General features: G+C 41.0%; 1 protein-coding gene across 3 annotated transcripts in view; it reads left to right on the top strand.

Annotated features, from left to right (window-relative positions):
• Positions 1–14,191, top strand: part of unc5b (unc-5 netrin receptor B) — a 75,502-nt gene that overhangs the window by 37,455 nt on the left and 23,856 nt on the right. For all 3 annotated transcript variants that reach the window (XM_081616273.1, XM_081616272.1, XM_081616271.1), the window contains exons 2-4: positions 12,507–12,737; positions 12,983–13,126; positions 13,436–13,539. In XM_081616273.1, coding sequence (XP_081472399.1) covers positions 12,507–12,737; positions 12,983–13,126; positions 13,436–13,539 — 479 coding nt within the window. The remainder of the gene's footprint in view (positions 1–12,506; positions 12,738–12,982; positions 13,127–13,435; positions 13,540–14,191) is intronic.

Below are 14,191 nucleotides of genomic sequence, written 5' to 3'. Positions count from 1 at the left end.
TGCTTTTGTGTGTGTGTGTGTTGTTAACCCGTCCCTAGGCTCTCTCCTCATGCCACCCAGACATGTTGGATGGACAAGCGAAGCATTCCTGTCACTGTGCATCTCCATCACCTGCTTGGCCTTCTCCCCTCTGCCAATCTGCTTTCCAGCCCTCGGTCGCTTACCTCTTTCTGTCTGAGCATAATCAATGCAGGACACTGCCGATGACTGCAACCTCTGAAAATGTTTAGCTTCAGAGTTGTTTGCAGGAATGCACAAAAAAAAAAAGTAACACTGTAGCTTTTAATTGAACAGCAGCACCTGGTGTAGTTTCTGGCAAAGTGTTTAATTAAGCAGCGGATGTGGGAGAGCTTAGTGGAGCAGATTGCAGACTTTAATGTTACAGCAAAAGGTTTAAATTATCTAAGATACAATGAGTCACTTGTGGGTAAATATAACTTTTTTTTAAATTAGTTTTAAACTTTCTTTACTGTCACAATCTGCCTCTTGGCTCTATTTTAGTTCCTATTTATTTAAAGCGCTCCTCTTGATAGACTGAGCTTCTTCTGATTGTCTACTTAGCATGACCATGACAACCATGTCTAAAAATACCATGTTGTTTTTAAAGGAATAACATAATTGTTTGACTTTTATTAAAAACAGAAAAGCAACATTTACTCCCATTTTTGCAAAACTTACACAACATTGATTATTACAGTTATATATTGCATATTTGTTATTTTTGATTTATACTTTAAGCTACAATTTATAAAACAAACCTTTAGGTTGTTCTCAATTAGTAAAACCTTTAAGCCAGCTGACCAGCAGTGCACAGTAGCAGGGGATGGGAGACTGATTATAGAAATACTTTATGCTCTATTGAGACAATGAGAACGTGTCACTCCAGCACTTTCTCTGATGTTTCACTACAAGAACTTTAAACTACAGGAATGTTATGATGGAAAATTGTAGCGATTTGAAACCAGAACGATTTGAAACCTTGGTATCGATATACCAGAACACAGAGGAACCATTTTTGTTGAAGATGTAGCAGAAAAGTAATCTGAAAAGGGTTGTGTAAATGCATTTTATGGTCATGTAAAAAAGTCGAGGAAGAAAATCCTGAATGTCAGTTCAGTGTCTTCCTACCTTTGGTTTCAGCTTTTGACTTTTACACCACTGCAGACTCAGTTACAAAGACGTAGCAGACTTGGTCAGAAATATTTGAAAACTTAGCTAAATAACTTAACCATTTCCTAACAAAAAGTGACCCAACTCCTGTTATTGTTCCCAAAATGCACAGAAAAAACTCTAGATCTAGAAAATTGAAAATTCAAAAATATTTTAGTTGTGAAAACAAACCATTGTTTTGGTTATAATCTCTAATGGTTTGCAGATCTATTTTATAAAAACAAAAATAGTATTTTGCAATTAAATTGACAACACAGGCTTAGTTTATATCAACTGAATGTTCCAAGTAAAGATACTTAGATTGCCATATTTTTCTAGCTTTTGTTTATTATAATACGTTTGACATTTCCCAACATTTCCCTTCCAGAGCCCCCATCAGGTTAATTCTGCTGTAATATAAAGTTGGTTTTAGTTTATGTAACCTCTATTTACACAAATAAAAGAGAGCAGAGTATTCACTTTTATTTTTACTACTTTTTCTCTCACATTCTCCACCTCCTGCTTTGCATGCTGAGATCTAAAGGGAGGCTGTTGCATGATCAATGTCCCTGCATGTGCACCCAGTACCAAGTGTGCAGGAACAATTTAGGATCAGCTTTGATATTTAAAGCATCCTTCCTCTTTAGTTTTAGAGAGCTACATCTCAAAGAGAAAAGAAAAGACCAGCATTTTGTAAAAAAAAAAAAAAAAAGGCGTCTCCACATCATTAAACTGTCTTTGTGTTTAGATTGGGCTCACCATACGGAGAATGCATATGGTAAGCATCCTTCATATTTGGTGAAATCTAAATATTTCACCAAATATTTCAGTTTTACATAGCTTAAATATTTGGTGAAACATTTCAGTTTTATGCACAAGGATTGCCCTTATTTGAAAAGATGACCTGCTCGTTTCTGTTTCTGCACCAGGTGGAAAGCACAGTATAGCTCCTTTAAAATTATATAGGCAGAAGTATCAATCATTGAGGATGAGAAGAGTAAGCTATGCGCCTGTCGATTTGAGAAATCTCTTCGTTAGAGAGTGTTCATGCTGAGTATAAAGAAGCCGACTGCAGAGCCATATGGAGCCACCTCTAGCGAGCGTCTTGGTGCAGAAGCAGAGCTCTCAGGGCCAACACGTGGAAGCTTTCCTGAGAGAATCTGAAGAGGTTCAATTTGTGTTCATCATAGCAGGGAGTCACCCTCTCCTTCCTGCCTCCTGTCGCCTCTTGATGGCATAAAAATAATGGCATTTCTGTCACTCACTGACTGAATTAATGACTTTTCCCATTAAAAAAGATGACCAATTCAGCCCCCCTCCTTAGCCTGAAAAGGGCTGCTTAAAACCGTGTTGATTTAAGTGCGCAAAGATGGCGAACTGCATGACTCCTCATGATCCTCCTGTCTTTGTTGAGGTGGAAGTGATGTTGTCGAATCAACCCTCACTCCTGTCACCCGATGCCAACATGCATATGCACTCTGAAGCTGTCCACCCCCGGAAAAATACAGTTTTTTCCATCAGAACTTCTCTCAAACCTCAACTCTCGTCCCTTCCCCCACCCGTCCTCACGTGTTCCTCTCTTCATCTTTTCCCCTGCTGGTTTCTCCTCTCTCCTGCAGCCCTGAGTTTCTTTCAGGCTGATGAAGATGAGGTCAGTGTGAATATCAATCATTCAGCGTAATTGTCCTTTAAGGCAGGCAAGGAGAGACTGCCTCCCTTCATCCATCTCTGTCTCTTTCGACCAGACTCGGTGTGCGAGACTCGCACCCCGGGGCGTCCTCGCAAGAGAGACGGTAATGAGGTAGATTGGATGAGGATGATGTATATGCTCAGTCAATCGATGTTACATAATGGCTGCTGATCACTGTATTAATTGGCGTCTGTCACCAGGAGCATTTTTATAATATGACTGCCTTTAAAATCTGTTTGTTCCTAATGGACTCATCCAGGCGTTTGTGCTTCCTGCAGTAGCTGTGGGCTACACTTCCACCTAATAGTGCCTTGCAAAAGCATTTTGTCGTGTTAGATCTTCAAAGTATTTATTGCAATTTTAGATTGTGAACCCATGATTACAGTTACGCGTATTAGTCAATAGTTGTGAAGCATAAGTGAAGGATAAACAGTTTCTGTAATGTGCAACCAGCTGCCTCATGGAAGTGGTAAACAGAGTCTAGCCTTACTAACTCTGGAGGATCTTCAGAGAGCGTTAGCTCAGGTGGGATGATCTGTTGTGCATTGCACAATTGCGACTTTTAGGGAAGAGATGCAAGATGCCATGTAGGAAACTTGTGGAAGAAGGTGAGACTAAAATGTGACTTTTCAGCCAAGGTGCAAAAATATATGTAAATATATGTGTTGAGTCCATAGGTCCAAACAGGCGTTTTGCACAGCTGAATGGTTGCCAAGGGAAAGTAAAGGATTTATCAAACATGCATTAAAGAATCACAGTAACACTATGTATGTTTTTGATGAGGGAGTAACATCATAACAATATAACTAGCACAAGTCAATTTCACATAATTTCTGCCCCCTTAAGAACATCCAACTCTATCCCACACATTATAAGTAGAATGCTCCTCCAATAAGCCGTTTACAACCATTCTTAGAAACGTTTGACTAAGAAGTTCCTATGATAAGCTCAGCAGACTCGCGGTTACACCAGGTGTTTGCTAATTGCTACTGCTCCGTGAGGCAGAAGCTCGGCTGGAGGCTACAGCTCCAAAGAGGAGCTTTGTGTAGATGTAAGTATTTAGGTACCGTATTTTCCTCACTATAAGGCGCACCTTCAATGAATGTCCTATTTTAAAACTTTTTAATTTTCATATAAAAGGCGCATAGAATAGACGCTTCAGTTTGGGTTGCCAACTTGTTCCGTACTCTATTATTACACATCCACATTTGTAAAGAAGTGGTCCCCGAGTTCTTTATATAGTAGGCTGCCCCAGTCATTGTTTCACACACGGTGTTGTGATATTGTGCCCAACTGCTTTCTGGGTAACACAGACCAACTGACACGCTGCCGCCGCAGTCTCTGTCTCTCTTCCCCCGCCCCTCCCCCCTGGCTTTAAATGTATTATCAAACTTTATTAACAAACCAGCGTTCTGACAACTATCCCAGCATGCACCGCGCACTTCTTCGTCTACGGGGGAAAATGAAGTCGGCGGCTGCTTACCATAGTTGCTAGACCTGTTGTGGCTCAATATTGGTCCATATACAAGGCGCACCGGGTTATAAGGCGCACTGTCGGCTTTTGAGGAAATTGAAGGTTTTTAGGTGCGCCTTATAGTGTGGAAAATGCGGTACCCCCATATAGCTGCTGCAGGAGATCCAAGGATTCCTTAAACATGCCTGAAAGTGTCAAATCAGGTATGTTTTTGATGAGAGAATAACATTATAACATTTAACAATTTAGAAGGCAACAACTTATCAAGGTAGTCTGTGTTTAAGGTTGGGGTTTGGTCAAGAGATCTATGAGATGGAAAAGGACTGAGATTGGTAGGACCTGAGAACGACTCCAGTCATTAAAAGCTACCATTCCTTATTTTGTAAATGCTTCCCTGTTTCAATACATCTACATAAATGGTTCACTCCAGGTCTCTACAGAACTTAATGACATACGGAGGAGGGAATGTTGACATGAGTTCAGTTTTGTTGGAGACATCTCAAACAAGAAAAGCACCGAAGGACTCGAGCTGAACACCCTTGATGCAAGGTTTGTGGGGATAGTGACTAAAAACATGAAAATCATAAAAGAAAACCTGTAAGAAACTGGGAACAAAAAGCAGTTCTAAACACACATTCAAGGCTACAGTGGGGAGGTTCTGGATCCATTGTTACTTGGACAGTCGTTAGTGGTGCTCAGGAGACAACTTAATATCAAACTGGTCTGGCTGCACAGCGCTGCATTTGGTAGCACTGGTACCTTGCATCAAGAAGATCCATCATTGTTTGTTCTGTTTGTGTGTTGGACTGGCGACTTATCCAATGCGAATACTTTTCCAAGGCACTGCATATCTCTGTGTGTGTTTTCAGATAAGGTCATAGAATACCATTTGAAGTCTACTAGAGCTCGACCAAAAGCTTTGAATCCAGCAGGCTGGAGGGAAGGAGGACTGGTGTCAAGGGAGGGCAAAAAGAAGAGTACTCCAGAGTCGCAGGCGGAAGGAGGGGGGGGGGATGCTGTTGTTTGTTTCTTTTTGACCTCATAGGATACTTAAAGGAAGAAAAAAGGAAAAAAATCTTCTGATCCTGCCAAATGCAGCTTGACCTCGTGTCTGTTATGGTGCGTCTCAGTTGTTTGGCTGCTTCAAAGTATTCCTCTTCCTGCTTTATTCTCTCCTGCGTGCCCCCCACCTCCTCTTCCTCCTGTTCCTCCTCTTCAGAGTGCAGTGTTGGGATAGCGAGGGCACTGGAGGGGACAGTAATGACTAACTCTGTAAAGGTAATGATAAAGTACAGATGCTTTAGACTCCACTCTGGCTAGAGGCACTGGGGGTAAGAAAATTACAGTCATCCGTGTGTGCGTGCGTGTGTCTGTGTGTGTGAGAATGAGAGGTAAAGGGTGGAGAAAGACAAAGAGACAAGAACAGAGAGAGTTTCAGTCAGACGGGAGACGGGGACAGACATGATTCATTCGCCCTGCCAGATGCTGTAGCGATCCGCCGCTGTACGTCTCTCCTCTTTGACCCGTCTCTGGCCAGCGCCTCTTGTCTTCCCAGCCTGTCACCTTTTCCCACATTCCCTCCCATCTCCATCCAGGGTTGCCAGATTGGGTGGATTTCCACCCAACTGGGTTCCTTTTGAATACGGGCTGAAAAAAACAGCTTTGGGTGGATTGTTAGAATTTGGGCTGCTTTAACAACATTTTACGTTTTTTTTTTTTTTTTTTTAGAAAGTGTTCAAGTGAAAATAATTTAGAAAAAGTTGAAAAGCACAAAATTGTATTGTTATTATTTAATTTACTTTGAAATGTCTAGAATTTGTCAAATGTGTCATCGTCAGTGATTAGTGATCAATTAATCAGGCGTAGTTTTGTAAAACAGACATTACACTGCAACATCATGATTTAAAAGGAGATAGTGCCACAAAACATTCAAGTCTCATTGTATTTAAAGAGTAAAATCCTAATGGTATCTGGTCAGAAGATAAAAAAGGACAACCAAAAGTGTTGGGAATTGTAGAGGACATATGAGATTGTGTTTATGCATATATATGACTCTAGCGCTATAAACTTGTGTTTCATTAGAGGTTGAGATTTGGGCCTTTTTTTTGGAGTTGGGCGGGTTTTACGTTGTGTTTGGGATGGAAACCGTCAGTCCGATCTGGCAACCCTGTCTCCATCCCTAATGTTTCCTTCCTTCCGTCTCCCAGCTGGACCGGGCCACACAATGGAAGGGACCGCCTCACCTTTGGTCGAATTCAGCATGCATAAATAGAGTGAGAATGGTGCCGCATAAGCATGGGTTGTCATCTCCAGTGTGGCTGTGTGCGTGCGTGTTCACATGATTGTTCTCTGAGAGGAAGAATAGCGAGAAGCCAGTGTTTGGTGTCTATCTGTCTGTCATTAGAGTAATAAAAGACTTGCTGTGCTGCACAGCGAGGAGTTCGCGTCTTTAAGGCTCCTCTGTTTTGCACAAATTGCCAGCTGCTGAGCTGTGATGGATGTTTGTATGCTGGCTCAAAATCACAGGTTCTGCTTTAAACTCCTGGCTCCATTATGTTACAGTGAGACACGTCGGGCCGACTGAGGCAGAACTTGTTTTTCTGTTTGTGTCTCCTACCTCTGTTATCCAAAAGTGTTCTTATTTTAATTAAACTGTGCACTCCTGCAGGGCTCAGAAAACACACACACACACACACACACACATACTGCACAGAGTGGGAACATGCAGACCTCTCCTCCCATCTAGTCTCTTCCTCTCCCGCCCGTCATGCCTGAAGACTGACAGGCTGTGTTTTCAGCCGATGTTTGAACACGGACCGATCAATGCCGGACAAAGAGAAAAGGAGCGAGGGTGAGGGGCGTGGGGGGATTTAGTGGGGGGACAACACAATTGGTTATTGACAAAGATTTCAGAGTCTGAAAGAGTGGAGGCGACGGCTTAGTGAAGGGAGAGAGGAGGGGAGGATCGCGCTGATTGCAGTTCACGTGCATTGTTAAGCATCGGGTTGAGATGTGTTAACTGCCCAAGTTGTTTGTGCTCACTTGCATTTACACCTACTTGCAGCTCTGATTGTGTTTAATTTAGCAGGGCCGACTCTGGCCAGACTATGAACAGAAAACTGCTACTTTTTGACTGATGCATGCATAGGTGGAAACCCTAGGGGGGGGACACAGGGGACAGGGCCCCCCGTTCATAATGGTGTCCCACCCCATAAAAAAAAAAAAATCATTGTAAACACAAATAAAGTTCTGACCCTTTGCAACTACTCCAAGATCCCTTAACGGACGTCGAATGTGAGGGACGATAGTATTGAACATAGCAACTGCGATTGTTTTCCCAAGTGTTTCTTGTTAGTATAGCCAAGGTTTCTACTTGTTCAAGTGAAGCTATTTATCTGTGGAAGTTGGACACATAGTAGGTGGCTCATAGGCAGCAGAATTTACAAAAGTTGGAAATAGCTAGCTCAAAAATGTACCCATAACTTGCCACTCATGACTTGTCTGTTGATTTGATCAAATCAACAACCACTATAAATCTAAAGAGTTTTTGCTTTAGACTTCTGACTTTGATGGACTGAAGTAGAAATTAAAGCAGGGTGCAAATATATTGTGTTAGATGTAATCATAAAGGTGTAGCGTTGTCACATTTCCCCCTGATACCATTGTTGAAATTGCTGGGTGAGCATAGAAAATCATGCATATATGTATAATATGAACTTATACAGAACGAGACTACCACTATTACATGTAATAACATTATTTAATATGCTGAAGACTCTCTCTTACAAGGCAAGTCACAAAGGAGCAGCTCTACCATGAAGATTAGACAAAACCTTTCAGTTTCTAGATGTGCAAAACAGGTGGAAATGTATTATTAATTTTGCAAATCACTACACGTTAATGCATTTTGATTTTCTTCTGGAGCTCTGCATTGCACAACCCTCAGTGCAGGATGCACAGTATTTGTATTCTCCTGCCATATGTTGTGGGACTGTACAAATCAATCAGGAATGGGGTGGAAGATGTTATTTGCACAGCCTGTCCTGAAATCATCAAAATTCTTGCAATGTAATTGCCTGGGTACTCTCTTTGAGTGAAAATCATTCACTTATCAACTTTAAAGCTTTTCTGATTATTTTCAGAGAACCCGAAGTGAAAACAGTTGAGTGCTCTGACACATCCTGACATGCAGTTATTTTCACATACAGTCGTGCCTTTCTGTCAGTCTAGACCATAATCACTGATCTAACGTCTCTAACATTGTTATGTTTTTTTATTCTTCTTGTGCTTTGCAGATGTAAAACTTTGTTGTGTTTCTTATAATACCTTGTAAAGTAGGAAGTGGAAAAAAACATATATATATATATATATCTGCGCCTTGGTTCCTGCAGTGGAAAAGTAAATATATATATATATATATATATATATATATATATATATATATATATATATATATATATATATATATATATATATATATATATATATATATATAATTTTTATTATTATTATTATTATTATTATTATTATTATTATTATTATTATTATTATTATTATTATTATTATTCCCAAAAACATCCTTTAAGTTTGTCTGTGTACATCCTAAACCATCCTAAACAAAAATCTAATTGTCTAATTGGTTATTTGCTGGCTGACACTTTTTCTATAACTGTACAACTGTACAGTGAAGCTAACTAAAACTAAAAAATAAGTAAACAGACTTTTAAACCAAAATATCTGCCTAAAAGAATAGTGTAGTACCTGAGCCTGGGAACCAGCAGGAAGAGACTTCACTTTCCTTTTTTGGTTTGTACTGTAACTTGTCAATACTAGGCTATACAGGCATATGTGTATGTGTGTGCCTGGGTCACATTGTGTGTATATGTCCTTGTGTGGGTCAGATTCAATGTTTATGTGTGGCATACATGTGGCCTATATTTGTGTGGGTCAGGTGGTGGTGGTTTTGTGCGCCACACACACGATGCGCGTTGAGGATGTGGTTGTGTTCATGTGGGTCAGGTGCAGTGACGGTTTTTGTGTGGGCCTCCGATAATATCCGGCAGGCGTCCCTGGTCTCACACACACTCTCTCAGCCTCTCTTTTGTCGTCGCTCTCAGTGTCACTTCTGTCTTGCTCTTAATCCTGTGCACTCCTCTTCACCACACAGCAGTCCAGACTTTCAAAAACCGTATACTAGCTACATAGTGTGAAAATGGTAGCAGCTTACAGCCTAGAAATTACTGTAGTATTTCTGATTCCAGTCAGTTAAAGATTGAATAGTTTCTGGTAATTCTTCTGTAATGAGGCATCTTTATCCAGAAGCGATTTCCAGACCCATTTTCAGTGCTGCTGCCAGGGTGAAAACAGATTAGCTGTGAGCAGAAATTTACCAAACGAAACGATCATGGATGAGAAGCAACGCTTTTGATGAGACTTTGAAGCTTCAGGGTGAAGCTTTGTCGAGATAAGCGTTTTTAATTTGAAGAATATCCACAATATGGAATTTAATATGTTCTCCTTGTGCATGCGTGGTTTCTGTCTGGGTACTCCACCTTCCTACCATTGATCAATTGGTGTCTCTACATTGCCAATAGGTGTGAGTGTGTATGCAATGACTGTTGGAGTCTATTTCCATATATATATATATATATATATATATATATATATATATATATATATATATATATATATATATGTGTGTGTGTGTGTGTCAGTCTTTGTAAAATATATATATATATATATATATATATATATATATATATATATATGTGTGTGTGTGTGTGTGGATAGCAAGGTTATGGCATCGGTTTTGTTTATAGACTTCACAGTAGTCAGGCAATCTGTAACCTTTGACAGATAGTCTTTTTCTACTTGCTCCTTCAGAAGATCTGCTGGCTTCTTCTCATATGACTTGTATGTTTCAAGGTAACGTCCTGCTTCTTCTGGGCTCCAAGCCAAGATAAGAGTGCAGTCGGCCAGGACACAGATGCGAGCCAGTGTGTGTCAGTCGTTGTAAAATCTTCACTGATTGTCAAGTGTAATTGGTAGTTTGGGCACAAAATCAACCTGTCAATTTCTCTTGTAATAATCCACAATTTTACAATCACTTACTGACAGAAAGCGTGAACATTTTTGTGTTTTTGATGGAGATAATCTGTCCTGCTGCTGTGGCTTTCTCCGAGCACCCTTGTACTTTATGACAGAAAGTGACTGTTAGCTGACTGCAGATGAAAGACATCTTTTTTCACAGGTAAGAAGTGAACTGTAAGTTCAGGAATTGGCTGAGGAAGAAGTACATGTGAGCCAGAGTTTTCAAAGACAGAGATGGAAACAGGATGATGGGTTCATCCTGGTTTAAGCCTGGAGAAGCCGTTGACCTTCCTTGTATCCTACAGTGGAGCTCCAAGCTTTGTGGAGCTCCTCCTTCAGCCTTTCAGAGCACAGACAGACAGAATCTATTCATGGGAATAGTGGCACACAATAGCTGAAGATGGCATCTTACTTTCTGGGTAGTTTTTCTTGTACTCTGTTAGCAAAGTGACCAGGTGGGGCTTGATGCTTTCAGAAAACTGAGCTCTGCAAATTTGCCTGGTTTTAAATCGGCTGTTTGCTCACACACCTCTTTATCCACAGAGTGTAGCAAATGAGATTTAGGAACTGTGAGACTGCTGTGCAAGAGAGGCAGAGCTATTATTTGTGTTCATTTCCATCCGTGTGTATGCGTGTGTATGTGGGTGCATAGGTGCGTGTGTGTGTGTTTACGATAGAGGAGGAAAATGGGCTGAGTGGAATGAATATGCCCGTAGGTTTTTGGAAGCCTCCTGTCTGGAGCTGATGCTGTCAGTCTGCGCCAGTCTTCCACTTAATGCTTATTGAATTCAGATCATTTTCATGTGCTGAAGCAAGTTTTCTGCTGGAAGGTCAGCGCTATTTAAAATTTATATCCTAGATTAGGCTAAAGGGAAAGTGATGATAATAGCTCAAAGAAAGACAACATTAAACTATTCAATAAATGTAAAAAAAAAGAGCCACTAGATAAACTGAACTTTTGAGACACGCATAAAAAGTGCATTAGTTTGCGGCGCGGGTCAGAAGTTAACATACACCAATCTTGAATATGTCATATTGATTTTGTTCTTTTCTACTTAAAATGCAGATTTTTTCAGGGTGAAATTATTTTTTTTTAAAAACAAGTTTGTAGTTTTGTGAATTTTCACTCATCCATAGTAACACACACCGACTTGTATTTGTTTTAGAGCTGAAGCAATTATTCAGATGAATCATGATTAATCAATTATTGAAATAATCGGCAACTAATTAAGTAATTGAATAATCATTGACTGGAGTATAAAAGGCCGTAGACTCTAAAACATACCATTTGATGAGAGAACAACACACTAAGAGTAGTAAGGTCAAAACTGTAAAAAAAAAAAAAAATCATTTACACTTTCCATGTAAGATGAAAAACCGTATTTGTAAATATGTTCCACCCAGAACTCAAGTTTCAGCTTTATCTGGTCTAATATTTCATAAAATGAAAAATCTGCAAATGCGCCAATAACTGTTAGCTGCAGCTCTAATTTGTCTAAATGTCCCTTAGAAATGTCCCTTCCAGAGACTTGTCCTTCCTTTAAATTTGTGAGCGGAACTGTGCGTTAACCTCTCCTATGATGAACCCCAGTAGACATCAATAAGTGCGATCTACCCATCTTTATTAGGGTGAAAAAGTCTGGCTGAAGAGGTCAGAAAATCTCTGTCCTTGCCGCCAGAAGAGTCTTGGCAGCGCTGCCTGGAGTGATGTGTCACCTCGGAAATGTCAGGGGATAATGTGAGATCAACGGGACCTATATGTGAAAGGTCAGCGGCTCTGCTCTTCAGCCGAGAAGTGCGGACTCTTCCAGGGAGACCAAAGCAGGAGGCCTCCCTTGAACAGATTGGTGTCGATATGTGGAAGCAAAAATGTCACCACTTATGGTGCACACTGTCAACACCTTAAATGGCTTCCCAAAATACACCTAACACCCTGTAGTTGGATTGAGATTCACCAGATAAGCTGCTGCACATTTACTGCCTCTGGATTTGCAGAGTTTTAAAAAAAAAATCCTGTATTTCTTATAACCCAGGAGCAGCATGTTGACACTGAATGACATCTGGCATGTGTTTTTTTGTTTTGTTTTGGGGTTTTTTTCTCAGAGAGCAGCGACTACAGCGAAGCCGAGGTTCTGCCCGACTCCTTCCCGTCAGCTCCAGCGGAGCCCCTCCCGGAGTTCCTGCTGGAACCCGAAGACGCCTTCATTGTGAAGAACCGTCCGGTCCAGCTGCGCTGCCGGGCGTCGCCGGCCACCCAGATCTACTTCAAATGTAACGGCGAGTGGGTCAATCAGAACGACCACGTCACCAGGGAGAGCCTGGACCAGCTCACAGGTAAGCACAACGCGGAGAACTGTAAACACAGCAACACACACACACACACAGTAATGTCACCTTGTATTATACAGAGATAAACATCAAACTTAATTACCAACATCATTTTCAGCTATATAACCCATTAGGTCCTTTAGGATTTAATGTGCGCGTTAACTGCTTCTGGCATTCAGCCACTGCATAATTTACATGCACTGTGTAATATTTGCTTCAGCGGTTTCCCTCCCTCTGCCCTCTCTGTGCAGGTCTGGTGGTGAGGGAAGTGGACATCTCCGTGTCGCGGACCCAAGTGGAGGAGCTGTTCGGCCTGGAGGACTACTGGTGCCAGTGTGTGGCCTGGAGCTCGGCCGGCACCACCAAGAGCAACCGCGCCTACGTTCGCATTGCCTGTCAGTATCAAGGCTGTCGGTCCTTGTGTAAAACACAGAGAAAGAAATGAGACGTTCCTGATTTTCTGCTTGTTGTATGTGTCAGCTTAAGCATAAATGCAAATAAATTGGCTGCAGCATCCCGCCGCCGTCCCCCCATGGAAATATATGCTGCGCTTTGATTGACATGTTGCATGTTTATGAGGTTGTGGAGTGAAAAATGCGATTCGGTGAAGAGGTTTTGCATAGCATGCAAGAGAGTTTGTGTGGCAGACAGAGCCACCAAGAAAGCCTGCGTGTCAGTCACAGTATGTGTGTCGCCCCCTGTAGACCTGAGGAAGAACTTCGAGCAGGAGCCCCTCGGGAGGGAAGTGCGGCTGGAGCAGGAGGTGCTGCTGCAGTGTCGGCCCCCGGAGGGCATGCCCGCTGCGGAGGTACACGTTTCTCTCCTCATCAACGTTACCTTAACATGTTCACTTAACTGTTGTTCGTCTCTTGGTGAAATATTTACACCTTCTTTTGCAGCCATCTGTCATTGTGGCAATAAAAGAGCTCTTTTATTGGTATATACGTTAACACATACTGTTTCTTCAGCAACATATCAGATAGACTTTATGTTCTTGGGCTAAAGTAATATAACAAATGTTCATATGTGATATGAAACACCTGAGGAGACAAATAATTTCTGCTCATCTCAATAAATTGGAATATCATCAAAAAGCAGAGTTATGGATTTGAGTTAAGAAGTCATAAAACGCTTTGGACTTGACTTGGACTTTCATACCAATGACTTGGCACTGCAGTGTGACTTGAGAGAAAATTTTGATATAATTTTATTATATATAGGAGACAAAACAGAATAGAAAATTAAAACTAAAGTAGAGAGCCAACAAACTTCTTACCGACAATTAAACGTACACATATTGCTGGATAAAAGCTAATAAAGGAATTAATGTTTTACCTAATGTTAGCTAATATTATTGTAATTTAATCATGGATCCTGAATATCCCACATAGTTTTGTCAAGAGGCAGATGAGACACCAGGCCTCACAATACAATCAAGCTGAAAGCTACTTTCAAAGAAA

This window comes from Poecilia reticulata, chromosome 15 (genome assembly GCF_904066995.2).
Source record: "Poecilia reticulata chromosome 15, P_reticulata-male-v2, whole genome shotgun sequence".
NCBI lineage: Eukaryota > Metazoa > Chordata > Actinopteri > Cyprinodontiformes > Poeciliidae > Poecilia > Poecilia reticulata.
This window is presented reverse-complemented; position numbering and strand designations above follow the sequence as displayed.